Below are 25,000 nucleotides of genomic sequence, written 5' to 3' on the forward strand. Positions count from 1 at the left end.
ACACCCACACACCCGTGCACACACACCCACACACCTGTGCAGACACACACACACCCGTGCACATCCACACACCCATGCACACCCACACACCCGTGCACACACACACACACCTGTGCACCCATGTGCAGAACCTCTGCTGTGTCACAGGGAGTTATTAGCAAAGCAGTACTAAATACCACAACTGCCCATATTCTCGTGAACAATTTACTGACAAAGGAACATGCATACAGTACAAGACATAGCTTGGAAAGTGTGTTGGGTAACATTAGCTTAATGGCTCCTATATGTTATGTTTTTGTGAAGTGAACAGAGCGGACACTTCAATTGAGCCGGCTGTTTCTCTGAACCACTGATAACCCCCATAGCCACAGCAATGGCAAACAGATCCCATTCCTCTACATGAATCACCTCTCCCAGGGGCTTTCTGCCCTCCCATACTCTACCCACATGCCTTGATGTGGTCTGCCATTAGCTGTTCCTGTATTGGTTTCATTATTCCTTTGTATGTAACACAGGAGAATCAAAGTGATGTGTGTAGCTCTGTGAGTGAGCTCCTTTGCTGCATGTGTGTAGCCCTGTGAGTGAGCTCCTTGGCTGCTTGTCTTGCTGCTGCCTGTTTTAATCCTGCACACCCTCCATGTCTCCAGGGCAGGTGCTGGATTAGCTGATTATTTATCTTATCTTTACATCTCGCAGTGATGTGGTCACGGTAGTGTTCAGTCAGTGTGTGTGTGTGTGTGTTGAATAAACTCCCTTTGTTCACCAGTGGGTCTGTGTATCCATGATGGCAAAGGCAGTCTCTCTCCCTCTTGCTCTGTCGTGATTCTCTCTCTAGTTTTGAAACACTGCCTTTTTTCCCCTTATAAATAAAAACATTGCACCGGAGCAAGAGTTTTGCTAACTTGGACAGTGGTCTCTTTGGTTTCTACTTAACTTTTTTTTTAGATTGATATTTTCAGCCCAATGTTACTCCTGAAACCATCCAGATTTCAAAAGAACTTGGTTTTCCTGTCACTTCGATCTCTTTTGTGTCTGGGTGATTCATCATAGTCCCAGGTGCCCACAGCACACAGATAAGGGCACAAGTACATCTAGTACAGCTGCAAAAATGATTATTTTCAAACAACTTCTCGGACGAAATCAGCAGAATTTGGAGTGTCAGAAAAGCAATACAGACTGTTTATTGTATTAAATCGTGCTGTGTTACTTCCCCTTCGGTGCTCCACCAGTTAGAATCTCGTGTTACTGCCAGTCTCTCGAGGCCTTTCCTCTGCGTATCATTGTTACAGGCAGGGTAAGACAGAATCCGGCTATCCTCGTGAGTGACATACCCAGAGCCCTCTGTGAGTGTTCATGAGTATTCTGTTTATATAACTGTTTGTAGAATGTGTGGACGCAGCACTTGTTCTGTAATCTTTTATATTAAACTGATATTACTGCTCATGAATTTGGATTACATTTCTGCTGATTTTGTCACCAGTTCCCTGTACAAAACAATGTTTGATGTTACATGTACTTGTGGCCTTATCTGCAATTCTCCAGAGATTGAAATCTACAAAACAAGTGGAGTGAATTACATTGGGCATTGTCAATCCTACACACTTAGAAAAGAGGGCTTCTGTGTGGGTGTACTTTAGAGAACCATTTACTTCATTAGGGATTGTCTGGAAACACACATACATACACCAGTCAGGGGGTTCTGTATAATTGCTTCAATATGAAACCATTTGATGCATCGTAAGAACTTTTTATCCAATTATTTAAAGGGAATACTGCTCAGTAATGTTTGATTTGCTCAACAGCACATTAAAAATAAAAAAAAAACATTTCTCTTACCAAACCCCATAACTCATGTGATTATGAATAATAATAGAGATCAACTGAACACACAAACTATTTAAATCTACTTTTCCATGAAACAATCTGACTTAGAAGGATTGATTGCTGGTATTACTTATAGCGGCAGAGTTTTCAATTAATTAATTAAACCAACTCCTTTTGACAATAGCTTTCATCAAGAGCCCAAAGAACAAGGAATGAGCAAGACTGGAATCAACCCCACCCAGGGTCGGCGCAAGGATTTTTGCCGCCTAAGGCAAACTAAGTTTTTCCGCCCTCCCTTTTCACTCTTTTTAAAAATGTTATATACAGTATACAGTACATTATATATATTTATATAATATTATATATATATGGTTTCCGCTCCCACGATGTTAATAATTCAATTCTTACGATTAACACTTTTAAACCGCTTCAGAAATGTGCTCCATTGTCCAATACACTGGACACAATGACGGCATAAGAAAGTAACTAGCTCTGCCATTTGATCTTAAGGTTAAGACGCAGTTAAATAAAATTTAGTGCACTAATATGCAGTTAACTTGATATTAAATGATTGACACATAATTGTAATCATTTTTACTATTTAAATAAATTCAGCCAGCATTCTATATTTTAAATGACTTGAGTTTGTTATTATTTTTATTACTACAAGTAGTCTGGGGAAAAAAAAAAATCATGATATACAAAATGTATGTTGCCTAAAAACAGAACGAGTCAATATAGGGTTAATTGTGATCCATTGCCACTTACTTTAAAATAAGGCGAGGAAACTTGGTGGGTTACAGCAGTTTAAAATGTTTCCCTCAGTACTGAGCTGTCTTAGCGTAAAACTTCAAACTTTCCCTCAGCATAAGAGCAATCAGTTTAAACGTGAAGTAACAGCGCCACCTGGAGCCAACAGCGGGTACAGCGCCGGTAAATTCAGAGCAAGCTGGTGCAGCAAGGACGAAGATTGCCGAGGCACATTTAGCATTTGATTTTTACTTCAAACTAAAAATGGATTGCCAGATCTTCATTCCTGTTGTTCCTTTTTTATTTTCCATTTTAATTTTTTGATCAAACCTTTAGTTCAAGGTAAGCAGAGGGTACTGTATTTTGTATTGTTGGGGGGTGATACCTATATTGAAACTATGAATCTTATGGTAATTGTAATTCATATGACATTTACTCTCGTATTCATACTTCAAAAGATAATACTGCATGATCATAAAATGTTATACGAGTGTTCGTTGTTATGTTTGCAAGTGATCGCGTTGTCATCGTGTGCTAGTTTTATCCAGCACAGTTGGATCGCCTGATAAAGTTCGCAGTACACAAAAAGGTTCAATATATTAGTATAAAACAAGGAGTTTTTCAGATTATAGCCAAATTCGACCAAAAACATCTATAGGCTTGTAGTGAAGACTGGTGCAAAATTAAGGCAGTTATCGTGTTCACCCTGTATAGTCTGGAAGACAGATGGATGCACAGACATGATCTAATCATAGTCTCCCATATTATTATTTATTTTCTTAGCAGACGCCCTTATCCAGGGCAACTTACAATTATTACAAGATATCACATTATTTTTATATACAATTACCCATTTATACAGTTGGGTTTTTACTGGAGCAATCTAGGTAAAGTACCTTGCTCAAGGGTACAGCAGCAGCATCCCCCACCTGGGATTGTAGCCACAGCCCTGCTGTCAAGAGTCCAGAGCCCTAACCACTACTCCACACTGCTGCCCCACTACTCCACACTGTTGTCCCACTACTCCACACTGCTGCCCCACTACTCCACACTGCTGTCCCACTACTCCACACTGCTGCCCCACTACTCCACAGTCTGAACGTGGATCCTAGAAACAATAATCCCACTGAAAACTGCAGACCTGTATGTAAACTAATCTTGGTTACGTCTAGAAACATTAATCATTCACTTATGCTAAGGCTGTTTTCCCCGGTATTACATTATAATTATGGCACAGCTTTTGAAAATGAACAAATAAGAAACATGTACAAACTCGTACACGACCCTGTAATAACCCTGGCACTATAGGTTTTTATATATTTGCATACATCAATGCAATCCAGTAATGGGAACAGGTTGAGTTTGATTGCTGCAGTAAGCATATCGCTTTCCCTTGGGATATTAATGTCCTGTATGATTTACTTATGTATTAAAATCTATCACCAGGAAATCTAACCACTACTCCACACTGCTGCCCTTAGTAACAATGAGGTTACTAAGCCCAGATGGTTTCCCTCACAAACTCAGATGGAACACAAAGGTCCAAGCCCGTGACCTGAACAAAAGGAAGAATCTGGACAAGTCCAACCCAATTTGGGACGCGAGCACTGTGTGTGTTTCTGTGCTTGAACAATTGTGCAAGTCCTGTTCTTCTTCCTGGCATTGCAGATGTGAGGTGGTAATAATCTGTGTGTGTTTCTGTGCTTGTGCAATTGTCCAAGTCCTGTTCTTCCTGGCATTACAGATGCGAGGTGGTAATAATCTGTGTGTGTTTCTGTGCTTGTGCAATTGTCCAAGTCCTGTTCTTGTTCCTGGCATTGCAGATGCAAGGTGGTAATAATCTGTGTGTGTTTCTGTGCTTGTGCAATTGTCCAAGTCCTGTTCTTCCTGGCATTACAGATGCGAGGTGGTAATAATCTGTGTGTGTTTCTGTGCTTGTGCAATTGTGCAAGTCCTGTTCTTGTTCCTGGCATTGCAGATGCAAGGTGGTAATAATCTGTGTGTGTTTCTGTGCTTGTGCAATTGTCCAAGTCCTGTTCTTCTTCCTGGCATTACAGATGCGAGGTGGTAATAATCTGTGTGTGTTTCTGTGCTTGTGCAATTGTGCAAGTCCTGTTCTTGTTCCTGGCATTGCAGATGCAAGGTGGTAATAATCTGTGTGTGTTTCTGTGCTTGTGCAATTGTCCAAGTCCTGTTCTTCTTCCTGGCATTACAGATGCGAGGTGGTAATAATCTGTGTGTGTTTCTGTGCTTGTGCAATTGTCCAAGTCCTGTTCTTCTTCCTGGCATTACAGATGCGAGGTGGTAATAATCTGTGTGTGTTTCTGTGCTTGTGCAATTGTGCAAGTCCTGTTCTTGTTCCTGGCATTGCAGATGCAAGGTGGTAATAATTTGTGTGTGTTTCTGTGCTTGTGCAATTGTCCAAGTCCTGTTCTTGTTCCTGGCATTGCAGATGCAAGGTGGTAATAATCTGTGTGTGTTTCTGTGCTTGTGCAATTGTCCAAGTCCTGTTCTTCTTCCTGGCATTACAGATGCGAGGTGGTAATAATCTGTGTGTGTTTCTGTGCTTGTGCAATTGTCCAAGTCCTGTTCTTCTTCCTGGCATTGCAGATGTGAGGTGGGGGTAATCTGGATTTTGCTGTTGTTTCCCCCTTTCTGTCAACATTCTCCCTCCCGACTTCCCTGTTTCACTCTTCAGCCATTTGGTTACAGTGGCTCTTGGCTAAATTCCTGCATGACTTTTCCCAGATCTATTTCAAATCAAATGTCAGTGCCTGCCATGCTGAAGAGATTTTTTAAAGCTAAATAGTTTGCAGTAGAGTATTTTTTTGGTTTGCTGGGTCTCTTAGCTGCATGATTTATTTGTGTGTTGAGCTTCAGCAAACTGCTTCTGCCGCTGGCAGGATTATCCTGTTTCTTGGTAAAGTCTGTTTGCGCAGGACAGTTTCATTGATTTGTTTGTTGTTTTCAAATGGGCTTCTCGGTTGTGTCGTAATGATTTCATGCTACACAACGTTGACAAAGAGGGAAGACAAAGGCTCAGGTTCCCCCAAAAGTGTGGTCATTTGTTACAGGAAGCTGCTGCAGACCCTATAGCCTTCGCGGTTCCCTATCAGACATGATTGGCCCTGTGAAGAGATATAGAAGAAATGATCAGAAACTATAATTTCCTATCTGTTTCAATATTCAGTCATGTGTGTTTTTTACCTGGCACACTGAACTGATCTCCATTTTCAACCATTGAGACTGCTTCTGAAAAGACTCCCAAAAGCTGAATTAAAGCTGAAAAGACTCCCAAAAGCTGAATTAAGAAATGGCCACTAGGTGTGTGCAACTGTAATTTATGCCCCCTCGGCAACTGTGTCAACGACGAGTTGGTAAGTAGAAGGGACAGAAATGATAGTTGTGCATCCCCTTGTCCCCTTTAGAATGGGTTAAAAAAGGACATTACTGCTGGAATAGTTAGTAAGCATGGTAAAATAATGATCTAGATATCCTTTTTATTAAACACACACAGTAGGATACTAAACAGGGGTCTTTGGTACCCCTTTGACACAGCGTTCATTTACTAAGGTCATTGAATGACGCTGGCTTGATGTGTCTAGTCACAATAACACTTGAGGGTCACATCTATCTGAGGTATGCTCAGATCTCACGTCCTGATGGACAGAAACGGAGGCAGTACAAATAAAAGTCATTTTTTGTGTGGCTTTCAGAGATTGAGAATGACTCGATGTAAAGTGATGGAAGCAGAGAAATCATTCAGGAGTGATTTTGGTGATTTGTTTTGAACAGATCGTTTTTGATGGCTCTTGAGTGGAGTGGCGTTTCAGTTTATTTCATCATGCATTGCAGGGCTTCACTGCAGATGGAGTTAACCCTATGAGTGCCATTAATGAGGCCTTAAGAAAAGGGCTCCGGGAGAGACAGGCAATTTCAGTGGACAAGCGGCGGGATAATATCAGTTTTTATCATAACAGCATTAATTGCTTAATGTATTTACTTACTTATTTGTTTATTTACAGTGAGAACTGAATTAACCACTCACCAAAGGAACTAGGGCACAGTTCAAGGATCCATTGGTAAACAAAGATTTTGACCTTACCATAACATTTATTAGTGTGGAGCTACAGGTAAAGTAATTAAAATGTGTTACTGTAGTTACACTGCATTGCAATAGACTGTCATTATTATTAGTTACTGTCTAATGTTGTTCATAACTCATTGACTGTTTGTACCAGATCTTTGAACTACAGTGATTCTGAATCAGTCAGGTGGCTGCTCCCAGTAGATGCACCTTTCTGGTTCCCTTGCATTGAAATCTTGTTGAAGTATGTTGCGGTGTGTTTTGGGTTTACTGGCCGTTCGAAGCAGGTGAATGCTCAGTCCAGGTGAATCTGAAGACAGAATGCACTGCATTTAATAGCATAAGCAATAAAATGCATGCAAAATAGACATTTCATCATTGTATCTCAATAATGGGTTTTTGTTACAATTATAAGTTCCATTCAGAATATTCTGGTACAAGGAGACACCTTGTGGTTTGGGTGGGTTATTACATCCCACTCTGCTTTACACATGCTATAGACCAGTGGTTCCCAACCCTGGTCCTGAGGACCCTCTGTGTCTGCTGGTTTGCATTCCAGCTGAGCTCTCAGTTACTTAACGAGACCCTTCATTGAACTGATCATCAGCTTAATTAGATATTTTTCATTGTTTTCAGCTCTTAAACAGTTGCAGAGTTCAAGTTACTTATACAATGTTATAGCTAACTTGGAATCTGCAACTGTAAGAGCTGAAAACAGTTAACAATATCTAATTAAACAAATGATCAGTTCTAATGAAAACCAGCAGACACAGGGGGTCCCCAGGACAAGGTTTGGGAACCACTGCTATAGACACACTCACCTACATTGAACAGTAGGGATCGCAAATCTATGAACTGGCCTGAATGGGCTGCCTGGCTGTCCAGCGCACTGGTGCTGAAGAGCCCAGAAATATCTCTTCTGCTGGGTCTGCATGTGTGTGAAACCACATTGCTGTCAACCATGCACAGAATGAGACTGAGTGCACACAAATGCACTGACAGTTAATACTTACAGAGTATAAACACACAGATTCCTCATAGTGTTCACTTTTGCCAGGTGGACCTTCTTTACAGCTGGTATCTCCCATCTTGACTGTATCAGACTGACCTACAGTGATCTTAAAAAAACTACTTTTAGTGAGATCAATACAAAGCCAATGATCCCTGTTTCAAAGGCATTTCATTTCCACTCTGGTTGCTTCTATGACAAGAGCTCAGTATTATGAATCAGTACATGAACTCAATGTGTTGATCATGAATTAGAAACCATGGCTAGCAAAGCATATGCGTAATCTAGTTGAACCCCCTCCCCTGGTTCTCTGTCAGGCATGGTGTGTTTTTGGAGCAGTAAAAGCAGTATGCAATGGTGTTGCATTGCACAAGTGCAACTGCAGCAGGGATTTTAAAATGATAAACACTGTCCTTCCATTGCCATGGCCCACGTTAGACATTTTATTTCAAGTCACAAAAATTGGCAACATCTTTCAGAGCAAGGATGAATGTCTCATGAAGGCAGCAGGTACTTGGGTAGAGTTTCTGAGAGGCTGTGGCTGTGCTTCAGTGTGTGGAGGGTTTAAAACAAGCCTTAGGGTCCTTAGCTGTGTTTGAGGTGCTATTTATTATTGTGTAGTATTCATATTGGTTTCCTTAATGCTGGGTATATATAAATTGTTACTGAAAAATACAGCATTGCTTCTGTAGGTATGATCTGTTGAGCATATGAAAATCTTGGAAAATTGTCAAAATAGGCAAATTAGTGATTGCCTAATTTAATTGATTACTTTAATAGACCCCACATGAAATTAATAAAAAAAAGAAACACATAGCCACAAACGGTAAAATACAAGTCTTTTAGAAGTTGTTTAAGATGCCTAATTAAAGCACAAAGTGATCTAACATTTTCACATGAGTGCCTATTGTTTCTATATCCTTGATTACTGACCGGAAATTGAAATTCTCACACCCAGAGGTTTTCTAATAAATGTGCACGCTGCTGTAGAACATTTAATAGTTAGGTACTTTTAAAAAGGCTTTTAATGTTAAAACTACAGTGGGACTGCCTTCTGGTGATATATCCATAACTCTAAAACACTATGTAGAGATACATTTTCTTCAATCAATCTGTTTCAAAATAACTTTGGAAAGTTGTAAACGTTCATGTATGCTGAGAGAATAGCATGTATGAAATAAGACTCCCATTGCATAACAGTTGGATCCGTTCCTGGTTATACTATGAGTTTAAGACGACACACCTGAGCTTGTTACCTATGCACACTGTGGCTGATCAAGCTCGTAGTAAAACCTGGAATGGTTGACACTGCTGTGCAGTATGAATCTTATTTCCAAGCCTGCATAAGAAATCTGTTCCAAATAGGAAAGTGGTTACTGGTTCTTAACCTCTCCTTAAGCATTGACAATTACCCCTTCCCCTGTTTTAGCTTCTGCACATGTAGTTCAGTTACTGGTTCTTAACCTCTCCTTAAGCATTGACCCAATTACCCCTTCCCCTGTTTTAGCTTCTGCACGTGTAGTTCAGTTACTGGTTCTTAACCTCTCCTTAAGCATTGACCCAATTACCCCTTCCCCTGTTTTAGCTTCTGCACGTGTAGTTCAGTTACTGGTTCTTAACCTCTCCTTAATCATTGACAATTACTCCTTCCCCTGTTTTAGCTTCTGCACGTGTAGTTCAGTTACTGGTTCTTAACCTCTCCTTAAGCATTGACCCAATTACCCCTTCCCCTGTTTTAGCTTCTGCACGTGTAGTTCAGTTACTGGTTCTTAACCTCTCCTTAAGCATTGACCCAATTACCCCTTCCCCTGTTTTAGCTTCTGCACATGTAGTTCAGTTACTGGTTCTTAACCTCTCCTTAATCATTGACAATTACCCCTTCCCCTGTTTTAGCTTCTGCACGTGTAGTTCAGTTACTGGTTCTTAAGCTCTCCTTAAGCATTGACAATTACCCCTTCCCCTGTTTTAGCTTCTGCACGTGTAGTTCAGTTACTGGTTCTTAACCTCTCCTTAAGCATTGACAATTACCCCTTCCCCTGTTTTAGCTTCTGCACGTGTAGTTCAGTTACTGGTTCTTAACCTCTCCTTAAGCATTGACCCAATTACCCCTTCCCCTGTTTTAGCTGCTGCACGTGTAGTTCAGTTACTGGTTCTTAACCTCTCCTTAAGCATTAACAATTACCCCTTCCCCTGTTTTAGCTTCTGCACGTGTAGTTCAGTTACTGGTTCTTAACCTCTCCTTAAGCATTGACAATTACCCCTTCCCCTGTTTTAGCTTCTGCACGTGTAGTTCAGTTACTGGTTCTTAACCTCTCCTTAAGCATTGACCCAATTACCCCTTCCCCTGTTTTAGCTTCTGCACGTGTAGTTCAGTTGGCTGATAAAGCAGCATTCTTCAGTCCTCACATTTACACTGGGTAGCTGACTGATACAGACTTACATACAGACTGTACACTGCCTAACTGATCAAGATCAAGTTCCACACAATGCTGATTGTCTGTTTTCTATCAGGAGTCAAGTAGTTTAGGTGACATGAACCCATGTTTCTGCTTAGGGCTGACACCAGACACTGTTACAACAAGAACACAAAGATTGGAAGCAGTGTTACACACACACACACACACACACACACACACACACACACACACACACACACACACACACACACACCGCTCCTAGTGTAATGAGATAGAAGAGTCGTGAAGCAAATCTTTTCTTTGTTTCCTCTTTAATGCATACTGTACTGTATGGCGTTCCAGGAAAACTGGTTTTGCTATTTTGTATTCACATTTTTTTAAGTACAGAACTGTAGCACTGTGCTCAGCAAGTTAACAGCACAGCCATTTATTATATAAATACATGGATGGATTACTCGTTTAATAATTCATATACTTATAAATAATACAGATTTAAAGATAGAAGTCAAAATGATGTCACAATATATAGAACACCATTACATCATGTAAGGATAAACCATGGATTGGAATATAAACAATATTCAATGTATAAATGGGTAATTGTATGTAAAAAATAATGTGATTATCTTGTAACAATTGTAAGTCGCCCTGGATAAGGGCATCTGCTAAGAAATAAATAATAATAAAATAATAATAACAATTAGTTGTCATGACGTCAAAAACCTATAAATACCTCCAATGTTTTGATTCAAACACATGCTAGATATGTACAACATATCGAAACATTGGGCAGCTGGCTAATATATATATATATATATACAGATAGTGGACAAAAAAATGGAAACACCAATGTAAAGTCACTTAATAGGGCGTTGGGCCACTATGATATCCCGCTCTGTGGAGTTCTCGGCAGACCGTTTTTGATGAAACTGGCTGCTCGCGCCCCGGGTTGAAATTTGCAGTCAATTGATCTGCAGTTGCTCGTCTGTTTTGCCTTGCACTTCAAATTAATGCACGGATATCACGATCCTGGAGTATGCGCTTCCACCCACTGTTGCCCTTTGCTGATGATGTCTTTCCCTCGGAGCTCCATGCCGACATCACCTTAGACACCGTTGCTTGTGAAACATCCGCAAGTTGAGCTGTCTTGGTCACTTAAGCTCCTGCCAAACACGCCCCCGTCAATCACCCCTCTTTCAAAGTCACTGAGGTCTCCTCTTGTAGCCATGCTAACCATAATTATAGGCAATCAGGCCTATACAGCATTTTTATACATGACCCTAAGCATGCTGGGATGTTATTTGCTTAATTAACGCATGAGCCACACCTGTGTGGAAGCCCTTGCTTCCAATATTGTATTACTTGTACTGTAACACTTGAAATGTATTTGCTTACGATTGTAAGTCGCCCTGGATAAGGGCGTCTGCTAAGAAATAAATAATAATAATAATAATAATATACTTGGTGTCCCTCATTTACCCAGGTGTTTCCATTTTTTTGTCCACTACCTGTATATATGTATGTGTGTATATATATATATACACACAGCGTTTATTTTGTAATAACGTTATTATATACTGTGAGCAGTGTGGCTTTGTGTTTAATACACATGCAAACTGTTAAAAGAGTAACATGAGGAGTAATGAAGCCCTGTGTTCGTGGTCCAGAAGGCGGGGACGTTGTCCTGGAGAAACCGCAGTGCAATCTGGTCGTGCCTTTAAGAAGCACTAAATAAATATTGCATATGATGCTGGCACAATTCAAACCCGAAGTCTCTGAAAGAAGGAGAAAATAATGTATGCTACTGCTCTGTTATGCAAATCCCACCGATTTTAATCGATTTATGTGTCAAGCTGTTTATTTTACTTTTTTCCACATACCGAAATGAAACTTATAGAAAACATAAAATACGTGGGCTTTACATAAAATAATGATTTGATAATTTGCTTTAACTATTGTCTGCAGCTTTGACATGGTAATCTGGCATTAAATAGGCCTGCCTTGGGCGTGCCTTCTATTTATGAATGGATCCAAAACAGGCCTACAGGCGTCATTTACATCATTAAAACGTATTTTGATTTTAAAAACGTATGTCAAATACAAGAGTCACCCATGTGTGAATTATTTGTGTTGTTACTCCTGTAAATACAATCTAACAGAACCTCTTTCTCTGAGAATTGTAGGCCTATTTGTTGAAAAAACTTGCTTTCAAAACTTCAGACACAACTGTTTATATTTAGAAAACGAAAAACAAATTAAAGAAAAAATTGCTTCTGTTGCTCTTGTCCAATTGTTGCAATTTTGCGCTCAATTATAGAATTCGCGGTTCTGTTCAGGATTGCATTACCATTGTAAATGCGTCGCAAACCACTTTGTACATATTCTAAAGCGGTGTGTATCTCAAGGACTTGATTCCCCCCTTTCCCCTTAAGGCTAAGAGTAAGAAAACGGAATTGCATCTTGATTGCCTCTTGTTGCTGTGAGGAAGTGTCTGTTAAAAACAAGCATGTCCAGGCTGGTATGTTAAAAACAAGCATGTCCAGGCTGATATTCAAGGTGTGACACAAGTTTTTATTTATTTATTTTTTTTTCATTTCTTTTCTCTCAGTGCAATGTGCAGTGCACTGAAGGCAGTCCCAAACAAGGAAATTGGGAATAACGTTCATTAACAGTGCAGGCCAACCAACACGTTCGCTGATCAGAAACCGTCTTTTTGGAATTGAATAGACCTACCCGCAATACAAACAGGATATTTCTGTGAATTTGCCAAAATGGAAATGTATACAACCTCGATGGTGTTATTAAAAGACCATAAAAGTGATTTTTTTCTTAAACTTCAAGGCTCTTAAATGTTGCATATACCGGATATTGAATCTCGTTTCACGATCAATTAAACTGATGGTTAAAATCCGTTTGATAACAGTAAATCATTGACATCGCATTAATAACATTAAAAAAGGCAGCTAACTAACAAACAGATTGTGCTTTCAAGCAGAAAGTCTTTTTATAATACAAGAACATTTTTTACATCATTTGTGCATAGAAACAACGGCAAACGTGGTTTCCTTGACACCAATCACTGTTATTATTTTGTATTTAGTTATTTGGCAGACGCTTTTATCCAAGGTGACTTAAAGTGTTTTTCAAACATTAAAATACAATATACTAAATATACACAACATTACACAGTGTAACAACAAATGCAGCCACATTATGAAGGTACAACGAATTTCTTTGGACAAAAATATTAAGTACAATAAATGGAAAATTGAAAATATGTACAGTATATCAAAACTGATTTTATTAGAAAATTGTAAAATATAAAGTGATCAGACGAATTCAAAATATAACTTTTTTCACCAAGAAAGCAACAATATGTTTGGAGGAAGAGTTCATCAAATGTTCATCATGCCCAGTGTTAAACATGGTAGTGTGATGGCATGGGCTGTTTCTTCCTCAGGCACTGGTGACCTTTGCATTGTAGAAGGATCAATGAATGATGTAGCTGTTATTATGAAGAATAACGTCTACAGTGTGAAATTGGCAACACCGGGAACCCGTTTTTCAAATGAATTGTAATATAGGCTAGTATTCATGCAGCCTCATTACTCTCACTGTAGACGAGCACCTGCTGCGGTATCAATCAATCAATCAATCAATCAATCTTTATTTTATATAGTGCCTGTCATAGTGGACCACATGCGCGTCATTTCAGAAAAATTCTGGAGGGGGCAAAGTTGAACATTCTCTGTCCCACATAGCATCATGAATGACAAAAAGAAACAGGCAGTAATTGAGCCAGTTTACAACGAGGTAGCGTTTTTATTCTTAAAATAAATTATACAAACTGTGCAATGCAAGTATTTTTAAAACACGGCATTGGTTTACAACAAACTCAGAAATGTCGTTCCACTAAGTCTCATTTTATAGTAATAAAGTGTGTAACGTTACGGTCGTCGTTTTTCTCTGAAACTTTTAGTGGGTAAAGGCTTTAACGCTAACAGAATTGCTCTGCGGCCAGCTTCCGATATCGCAGTTAAGTAAAAATGTCAGTTCCATACTGTAACTACTGCTACATTAAACAACTAGAGGTACAACATCATTTTTAAATCGTTTTACAGTAGCAGCTATGGAACATTAGACTACTCTGATTTCAGATCATTGAAAATAAAGTCATGTATTCCATGGGCTTTACGAAAAGAGCCGGGTAACAATGCAGTTTAACTCTTTATTTTAGAGCATCCATCTGAATACATCTCACCAGGTGTGATACATACTTACAACCTCGAGTTAAGTTTGATACATTTCACCTGCTTTCCACAAAGAATGACACTTTGTATCAAATATAAACCAATGAACATAAATAAGCACCACAATTCTGTGAATGTCGAATGTAGAAATATGTAGCAAAGTTTTAAATAACATGTTTACACAGATAATCATGAATAAACTAAAATAACACGGGATAGCGTCTGGCTTTCATCTGGCAAATCTGTTAACACCAGCCTGTAATGTTTTTGCCGAACTAATACCAACATTTGCATATGGCGAAAATATGTTAGAAGAATAAATCCACTGATTTTCATGTATAACATTACCTAATCATTTATTTCCATATAAATGCATATTTAAGCAATGTAACATTTTAAAACAGTAATTATAACCAGAATGTATCTATACTGTAGTCTACCACCTTAAATATTATTTTCTGCTGATCCACTGTGAAAAAGACAACAATGACTTTATAGAGCAGCTATACAAACCTGAAAACACACAACACAGCCCTACACATGAGCCTAAACATGAAAACACACAGCACAGCCCTACATATGAAAATGTACAACAAAGCCCTGCACATGAAAACACACAGCACAGCCCGACACATGAGTCTAAACCTGAAAACACACAGCACAGCACAGCACTACACATGAAAACACACAGCACAGCCCGACACATGAAAACACACAGCACAGCGCTACACATGAAAACACACAGCACAGCCCTACACATGAAAACACACAGCACAGCCCTACACATGAGTCTAAACCTGAAAACACACAGCACAGCACAGGCCTACACATGAAAACACACAGCACAGCACTATACATGAAAACACACAGCACAGCCCTACACATGAAAACACACAGCACAGCCCGACACATGAGTCTAAACCTGAAAACACACAGCACAGCACAGGCCTACACATGAAAACACACAGCACAGCGCTACACATGAAAACACACAGCACAGCGCTACACATGAAAACACACAGCACAGGCCTACACATGAAAACACACAGCACAGCGCTACACATGAAAACACACAGCACAGGCCTACACATGAAAACACACAGCACAGCCTGACACATGAAAACACACAACACAGCACTATACATGAAAACACACAGCACAGCACTACACATGAAAACACACAGCACAGCCCTACACATGAAAACACACAGCACAGCCCGACACATGAAAACACACAACACAGCACTATACATGAAAACACACAGCACAGCACTACACATGAAAACACACAGCACAGCGCTACACATGAAAACACACAGCACAGCACTATACATGAAAACACACAACACAGCGCTACACATGAAAACACACAACACAGCGCTACACATGAAAACACACAACACAGCACTATACATGAAAACACACAGCACAGCGCTACACATGAAAACACACAGCACAGCCCTACACATGAAAACACACAACACAGCGCTACACATGAAAACACACAACACAGCACTACACATGAAAACACACAGCACAGCCCTACACATGAAAACACACAACACAGCACTATACATGAAAACACACAGCACAGCGCTACACATGAAAACACACAGCACAGCCCTACACATGAAAACACACAACACAGCGCTACACATGAAAACACACAGCACAGCACTACACATGAAAACACACAGCACAGCCCTACACATGAAAACACACAACACAGCGCTACACATGAAAACACACAACACAGCACTATACATGAAAACACACAGCACAGCGCTACACATGAAAACACACAGCACAGCCCAACACATGAAAACACACAGCACAGCCCGACACATGAAAACACACAACACAGCGCTACACATGAAAACACACAACACAGCACTATACATGAAAACACACAGCACAGCACTACACATGAAAACACACAGCACAGCCCAACACATGAAAACACACAGCACAGCACTACACATGAAAACACACAGCACAGCCCGACACATGAAAACACACAGCACAGCCCGACACATGAAAACACACAGCACAGCCCTACACATGATAACACACAGCACAGCCCGACACATGAAAACACACAACACAGTGCTACACATGAAAACACACAGCACAGCCCTACACATGAAAACACACAGCACAGCCCGACACATGAAAACACACAGCACAGTGCTACACATGAAAACACACAACACAGCCCGACACATGAAAATACACAGCATAGCCCGACACATGAAAACACACAGCACAGCCCGACACATGAGTCTAAATCTCATTTTCAAATCTATGGTACCTTTTCTTTAGAACATGTATAAATAAGTGTACCTGGGCAGAAACAATATTAATAGTTTCTTCCACAAGTGAATCCCTCCTTGTCTCGCTGCGTTTAATTTCTTCCGTTTTTCACTTGCTGTGACAAACATATCCGGCATTTCTCTTTGACTCATGATGCTACCAACAATATTATATTATTATTGAAATAATAGAATACAATGTAATCATTTGTTGTCGATATAATCACTGGACAGCAATTAACTATCAATACAAATTAAATGAATGAATGCCGTCTACTACGCCTTGAGACTCTGAGCACAAGCAATTAAATCACATAGCAACCGTCAGGACCTGGGTTAGATGAGAAAAGAATAGGGTTTGAAAAACACGTGTGAAGAAAACATTGACGATCTTAGATGTGATTACATTATATGTCTGGATCTGAGGGGGTCAAAAAGTGGAAGACATGATGTCATATAGATCGTCTGGGGGTGGGGACAACTTCCCCTCCTGCCCTATAGCAAATGACGCCCCTGATGGGGGGTGTGAGAAAAAATAAAAACTGTTAATGTATCCAAAGACTAGAGCTGCTCCATCAATGTGTTTTACTGCAGGTTTCCTTACCCTAAAGTTTAACTTTAAAAGGCAGCCTTTCCAACAGACACCATTGCATTTCTTGGTTTGCAACCCAGAAGCCGTAGGTATCAGTGGTGAAAAATGAACTAGGGATGTAGTATTCCATTACACATGGTGCACTCTCACTCCTTCATCTTGCACACATGGAAATGCAGTTCCGTGTCCCAACATCATTTAACTTTCATACGATGAAACATTTATATGAACGGTTGAGCGGCCGAGTCCCAGCGGCGTGGATGTTAACTGGAGCATGATGTGAGCAAAGGCGTGAGTTTTTACTTAAAACATGAAGTACTTATTATTACATACTTGGAGCTACTGCTTAAGTTGCATTTATGAAGACTGTGTCAACTCCTATCCTTTGTGGTATAAAAAAATAAACCGCCCTTAGAGAATATACTGTATTATTTATTAAACTGTACTGCCTGGCAGCCAATGGAGAACAGTGCAATGGCACACTGTTTATTTGCTATGAATAACTTCGAGGTTATGCACTCGTTATTGTAGCAATCCACTCGCCCCTCTCCACCCCTCTTCTGCATGGGTTTCTGGTTTCGAGTTAAGTGTGGCGGACTCCAAACTTTCTATCTATGCTGACAAGTTATCCAATGAATCCACTAGATGGCAGTAAACGCCTGCTGAAAACCCAGAAAAGACGAAAATTACACAGTTGGCCTGTCTTTCTCAGTTGTGTTCTAATCCAGAGTGTTTTCGACATGGACCGGTAGATATAAAAAATAAAAGAAAGACAGGCTGTATCAGATATAATCCCTAACTATCACGAAAGTCGTATTTATTACCAAATGCAATCAAATGTATTGGATATTTGCAATCACAGTCTAAGAAAGTTTATGATATTGACGATAGAGAAACCCGTTCTTGAATGGCAAATACTGCATATGAGAATCAAATTAGAAAAACTGCATTGTTATTAGCAGTTCTGACTTTCATAAAGTAAAAACAAAACAAGGATAGTATTTAAATATTTAGCATTTACGATATAAAGAGCACAATGTTATTGTGTTAATGCACATTCATTGTCATGTATGACTTTAGTATGCTTTTTTCTTTTCTTCTTTTTTTAACCAGGCACATGTATTATTATTATTATATAAATAATAAACTGCTACGGCAAAAAAAAAAAAAAGATAATTAATTCATTCTAAAAATAGTTAATCCTAAACATGTACTTAATATGACACATTACAGATTAGTAATTATTATACAGAGGGAAACACATATACCCCAGTTATCTTTAAGGGAAACAAATCGTATAATAATGCGTAAAATGTTTTAAGAAGCAAACAAATAACCCTTATTTGTGTTTAACAATATATGAAATGTGATTTTATTTTAAGAACCGAAGTTATGGTGTACATAATCTAGTCTTACGTTGTATTATTCTTAAAGAAGTTTTTAAAAAATGCAGTACTTAACGTTTGTTTTCATGAAATGTATTTCACTTGTGAGGTAATTCAGTTCAATTATGTTTGCATGCATGTATTTGATAATACGTCACAATAATTCGAAACGTTTGAAATACACACGGTTTATACTGGCTTTCATGCGCAGTGTGGCGTAGTGGTTCTGTGTGTGGCTCTGGACTCTTGACCGGAGGGTTGTGGGTTCAATCCCAGGTGGTGGACACTGCTGCTGTACCCTTGAGCAAGGTACCTAGATTGCTCCAGTAAAAACCCAACTGTATAAATGGGTAATTGTATATAAAAATAATGTGATATCTTGTAACAATTGTAAGTCGCCCTGGATAAGGGCGTCTGCTAGGAAATAAATAATACTAAAATAATAAGGTGTCAGCTTTTATATATATATAAAAAATATATATTTTTATAAAAAAAAAAATCATAGCGTACTTTAATCACAAAGCATAATCGTGCACAATAAATAGAACACATTCAAATGATATTGTTCAATTATTTTAGCTTTTAATATAAACGTTGTCTAACTTATGCGAGGAGGGCCCATCAATAGCATAATAATGTACTCTCTTATTATTCCCCTGGTACATTGTTTTCAGTGAAATTGGGAATACATTTTTGACATTTTTTTAAGGTTCCTTTTTTTCGTGCATTACAAAATATAAGTTTTGAACATTCAAATGACCGACTTATTTAAAGTTTCCAAAAGAAAAACAAGTTGTTATTGCCTATAACCACCTTGTAATCTGTCACTGGTATCTGCTTTTGCCTGAGCAGTGTTGGGCTGTGTGGTCGGGTCTACCCCGTTCCTCAGTTTGTGGCTAGAACGCTCTTCAATATAGACAATGAAGCGGTGTTTACTGACCAGACCGGAGACAATCTGGGGAAGACATGTCACCAAAACGTCAAAGAAAAGCTAACATGACATCTGTTTTAATGGGTTCTTGCTAATAAACTCTTCTCGAATGGCGTCTTTGTTAGGACGTCAAAGATTATTTACAGAATGAGTCAATTCCTAACTGGTGCGCTGATTGTCGGGCTGAGCCCCGGTAGGCGGTGGCGAGGACCATTGCGGGCTCCGGGGGCGACCTCTCCCGCCCAGCAGGGCGCCGGCAGGAGGAGCGCTAATTGAGGAGGCTGGGCAGGACCACAGCATTGCAGGGTTCAGTGCAGGGTGGGATGACAGGGTCACGGGGAACGAGCGGTCGACAGGAAAGGGCTTCCGAGAAGCAATGTCACAGCTCTCCCTTGGTTGTGCGGTGTTTTGTTTCTCCAAATGATAAGTTTCGCAGTCTCCCTTTGTGCTGAGGCGCTCATGTATATTAATGCTCAAGCATTCAGCTGCATTGCATAGACTTGCAGGTTGTCAGTTTTTTTTTTTTCTGTTGAAATCTTTGACTGCTAGACTGCTTGTTGTGGTTAGCGTGTACTCTTCTACAGATGTGTCATGTCAGATACAGCCTGCTACAGCTTTGTTAACGACTCCCTGTCTCTCTCTTAACCCAGGACGGCATTGTAAACGAGTTCTCAATGGGACTGCAATAAAGGAATGGTCTGACTGACTGATTAACCGACTGACATTGGTGAAGGATACTGACCATTTCAATTGTAGTTTGAAAGAAAACAACAAAGTAGAAGGTTTTATTTGTATATATATATATATATATATATATATATATATATATATATATATATACAAATAAAACTACATTTCCAAACATGCACATAACAATCATACCTTCCAGAAAAGTGGCTTTTCTTGAGGGGTATCAATATATGTGTCTAAATCCATTAATTATATGATATGATTGTGGGGGGTTCATTATATATATATATATATATATATATATATATATATATATATATATATATATATATATATTTGTATATACACTGTGGTTTCATATATAATATTAAAATAAAAAAGCTTGTGGACAGAAATATAAGCGATTAACACACACATATACACCATGGTATTTAATTAGGTTTCAAATTTGGCGCATAGTACAATACACGCGTCTTAGCGGCAAATGGCAGGTGTATAATAATTAATATCCCGAAACACACTGAACAGGGTCTAACATGCGGGAAGAAAAACAATATAAACGTGCTTTACTAGAAAGGTTTTGATTGTTTGTTTGGTTTGGTAGTTTATATGTGGCCACTCATATTTCATTTAATATGTTTAAACATACTGAAAATCAAGCTTAAGTTGTCAACAGAAAACAACATTTGTTGTCGTAAGGTTATTTTGCCACACTAAGACGTGTGTTGCATATAATAAACGCGATACCAGGACATAAGACAACGTGTTTAGAAGCTATAAAAACATGACATGCACCCACTGAATATCTCAGTGACAGGCAACAAAGCGATGATAGATTTCTGATGGTGTACAATTGCCTGCATACTCGCGTAAAAGTTACTGCTAGGTGTATTTTAATTTTTTATGATATATAGATATATAATACACATGTACTGCTACACTGTAAAAAACATGTTTGCAATATTGATTTATTGATTGATTGATTGATTGATTGGTTGATTGGTTGATTGATTTTTGGCAACACTGAACTTATTTATGTATCCTAATCACCGGTACTTATTATCAAAGAAATTCACTTTTTTAATTACTATTATTTGACCCCCCATGCCCCAATACAAATAATATACTGAATTTATATTCATTATTTTAATTGTAAATGATACAATCGGTTCTTTTACTGTGAAAATGTTTATTTCATTTTGAAGCCCAATTAAAACTTTGCTAACGAGGACATACTAATTAAATGCCAGAGCTCGTTTTCTTTATGATTATGATAAACTGCAAATACGGGTATTAATAATTAAACCCCATTATTATATATACATGAACAATAGTTACATTTCGCTTATAAATGGGGCGGTAGTTTCTCAACAAACAACGAGCGTTGTTTTGTATTGTTAAACATGTTTCTTATTTTGTTAAACAAAAATGTTAAGATACACTTGTGTTATATACCATTTATTAAAATACCTCTTAGCTTTACAGCCCCTATGATATAGGAGGTCTATTCAAATTAGTTGAGGTTATTATATAATATCTTTAGGTTTCATATTTCATAATGTTTGCCATTACGCCAATGTGAATTCAGCTATGGTTTTAGTTTTAATTTGCCACATGCAAAGTACACACATAGGCGTGGCTGCTTCGTTTAAATTGACCTCCCTTTATGGAGAATTCTCATGATTGTTTATGGAAATACCAACAGGAACGTTTTCTTTTTAAATGAGCATGTTTGCAAAGCAAGGCGCTAATATAAGCAATTAGGTATGGACAAAACGGAGGAGAGTGCTTTTGCTTAATTAATAACGTGCACCATATCCTGCTGAGAATGTCCATTAAATAATGATGTCACATTAGTTATGATGGTAAACAGAGATGTGACTGCAGCAGACAGTGTACCGAGCGGCTTAGCTCGGAGATGCTACAGTGTGTTCAAACTCCCCTTCATAGAGGCGAGCTAAACGCGCGTAACAAACCCGGATCCAGCACCGAGCTCTCGGCATAAATAAAGCTAATTACTTATAAGTGTTTACTGTTGCATTATGAAATACTTAATTACTAAGTGGTACTGTTTTTAAAGAATAAATAAATATTGCATGCATGCATACATACACACACACATACAGAGAGATATTTTTCTAAGTATAAACTAGCATTGTAATAGTTTATTTATTTATTTATTTATTTATTTATTTATTTATTTATTATTCTTATTCTTATTCTTTCTTATGAAACCATTGCTTATGTACATCTAAACCCTTTCCAAACTAACGATCCTATGTCGTATTTATCACAAAAACGAAGTCTGGCTGCGGATCTCTCCCCATCCAGAAACTCCGCGGCTCCAGCCTTCTCCTTCCTCCTGGCTGAGCGAGTGCAAACACTAAATAATCGGGACTTGACACCGGTATCCAAACATAGCAGTTCAAGTACCTTTTGAAATACGTGTTGCGGGTGCTGCTGTTGTTGTTATATGTGCTGTGCTTATGCAGAGGGTATGAATCTGCATTAAACCATGTTGAATTCTGATGCTGAACGGTTTGAGCTCGCCGAGCAGCAGAGAACGGTAATGATCCCATCAGCCTATGATTCGGTAGTAAAGTTCAAACGGGCGGCTTATACACTGCTGATCCGGTATCATAGCCTCTCGTGACCCTTCAATTAGTATTTAATAGAATTACAGTTTCAAATCCAGATAGTCTTTAAGAATGTTTTATCACAGGCCCAGAATAGCCGGGCACTGGCAGACAACCCGGCGACTTTCGTAGCATTGGTTACAGAAAAACAACATCAAAGAAGCATGTTCAGAGTTACTGTCATAAAATACACTTTACCATATAATGGTCTATTCTGGGACTAAAGGTTCAAAGCCAAAATCGAAACTTTGCAAGTTAAAATGAATACATTGTTTGCGGCCTTATCAACCGATACCGAAGGGTAAAATGCAAGCTGTATTTCAAAAGTATTATCTATCTTTTTTTTTTTTTTTTACCATAATTCCTCATACTAAAAAAACGTAGCCTTCATAAGCATTTTTTTTCTTAGAATGTTAACCCTTACACAAGTATTCAAGTTTTCCTAAAAAAAAAAAAAAGAAAAAAAAAACAAACAAAAAATAACAACGGGTATGTAAATATCTACAACTTACAAGTAACTACTACTATTATTATTATTATTATTATTATTATTATTATTATTATTATTATTATTATTATTAATAATAATAATAATAATAATAATAATAATAATAATAATAATAATAATAATAATAATAATACAGGTTGTCTGCTAAAGGTGCGCGTGTATTAAAACCTCGATTGCTTTATGTTCAAGGCCTTATTCCTATCGGTCGACTGTTCCATATATTTTACCAATCGACACACTCGCCACATGCACAGCCAAGCACATCCACGGTCTTGTAATTAAAAGTTTAGAGCTGCGCTCAAACAATATCATAATGCTAAAGACATTCATACATTAATTATAGACATCTACAGTTGTTACAAGCAATGAACAATTGCAACAGCTTACCTTCTTTTAGAGTTGCATTATTAAAATACATGCATTTAGGTATTTGTGCACATGGATATCTGGACTGTCCTGTCGTGGGGTTGCAGACAGTGATCGGCTGTCGTTTCTCTCTGCTCTGAATCCAGGTCAATGCCGCGCGGGGCTCAATGGGAAACTGCATGAATAAACACGAATACAAAGTTGTGCTCAGTTAACCGATTAAATCAGAGCAAAAGCAGGGCAGTGCGGCCCTTTCTCACTACAGGCCGCGGCGAGGCTTCGGCTGCACCCGCAAGGCTGTGTGAATTGGACAAATAGCCCATTCTTCTTTTTATTTCTGACATATACAAGTACCTAGTTTAGAAAAAGAAGACAAAGACGAGAGGACGAACCATTGACAAATGATCTCTTGTCTCACTACGCTTTTCCGACACATTTCATTTTTTTATATTTACTTTCTGTGTTGTTGTTTTCTGTTCTTTCTTTTCTGCGATATAGTTTTAAACTGACGAAGATGTGGTGGTGCGTTATTATGGAAATGTAAACCCACCATCAGAAGTCTGGACGTTTAAGACTAGTTATTAAACATGTTTATGTTTATTGCAATATCAACAATAGAAAAAAAAGAAAATATATGTATGTGATGTATATGTATGTAATTGATGATGTCGTTACAAACCTGATCCAAAATGGTGCGGGGGGTGGGGTGGCTGGGGAGTTAGAATTGGCGAGTCCACCACGCACCATTGAACAAGCAAAAACTAGAAAGAAACAAATGGACACCCCGTGAAAGTCGAGCGAATTCATTCTCTGCCATCTGTGTGCTTTAATCTCTCGGCCATATCCCCTGTATTGATAAAATGCTATTCTGCTTCCGATTAATGTAATCGTAATCAGAGTCCAGCCTGTCAGGGATAATAAACTAATAGACAGGCTGAAGGGCCGGTCGATAATGATCTTCCATAGCGGAGAGGTAAGCGCCCCGGTTTGGTGTTTGTGATAGGCTCTATCTACCCGGGGCAGAGGGATTGCGCGAGTGACAAAGGCTTACATGCAGATCTTCAGAGATTTAAATACGCAATCAACCAGTTACGCGTTTTAATGCAAGTCTCAGTACGATACAGTGGGTTTGTTTTGGTGTCTGTGTGTTCTTTTTTAATTTGTTTTATTAACATTGACATTATCTTCACGCTTGTTCAGCAAATTGTCGATTTCTCAGATGAACTGCTTGCAGAATCATTAT

At 38.7% G+C, this 25,000-nt stretch overlaps 1 protein-coding gene across 7 annotated transcripts; it reads right to left on the bottom strand.

The window, feature by feature from the left end:
- Positions 1 to 3,326: 3,326 nt before the first annotated feature.
- On the bottom strand, positions 3,327 to 23,919 carry LOC131737184 (keratin-associated protein 10-11-like). 7 transcript variants are annotated; one of them, XR_009328763.1, is made up of 4 exons: positions 23,779 to 23,919; positions 7,483 to 7,589; positions 6,813 to 6,971; positions 3,327 to 5,702 (listed from the first exon to the last, which is right to left on the bottom strand). XR_009328763.1 is itself a non-coding variant. In XM_059024712.1 (2 exons), exon 2 carries the CDS (start codon positions 16,629 to 16,631, stop codon positions 15,129 to 15,131), a length of 1,503 nt encoding a protein of 500 aa, XP_058880695.1. In that variant the 5' UTR covers positions 16,632 to 19,581; positions 23,779 to 23,919; the 3' UTR covers positions 9,451 to 15,128. The 7 variants fall into 7 exon arrangements, 1 of the variants encoding a protein (XP_058880695.1); XR_009328764.1 differs by lacking the exon at positions 7,483 to 7,589 and adding an exon at positions 7,675 to 7,779 and having other exon boundaries at positions 6,872 to 6,971; XR_009328762.1 differs by lacking the exon at positions 7,483 to 7,589 and adding an exon at positions 7,675 to 7,779.
- Positions 23,920 to 25,000: the final 1,081 nt, after the last annotated feature.

Source organism: Acipenser ruthenus, chromosome 5, assembly GCF_902713425.1.
Source record: "Acipenser ruthenus chromosome 5, fAciRut3.2 maternal haplotype, whole genome shotgun sequence".
NCBI classification, from domain to species: domain Eukaryota; kingdom Metazoa; phylum Chordata; class Actinopteri; order Acipenseriformes; family Acipenseridae; genus Acipenser; species Acipenser ruthenus.

Excerpts from the sequence above, each read along its gene's own strand:
- LOC131737184 (XM_059024712.1), bottom strand. The coding sequence starts at position 16,631 with ATGAGATTTAGACTCATGTGTCGGGCTGTGCTGTGTGTTTTCATGTGT.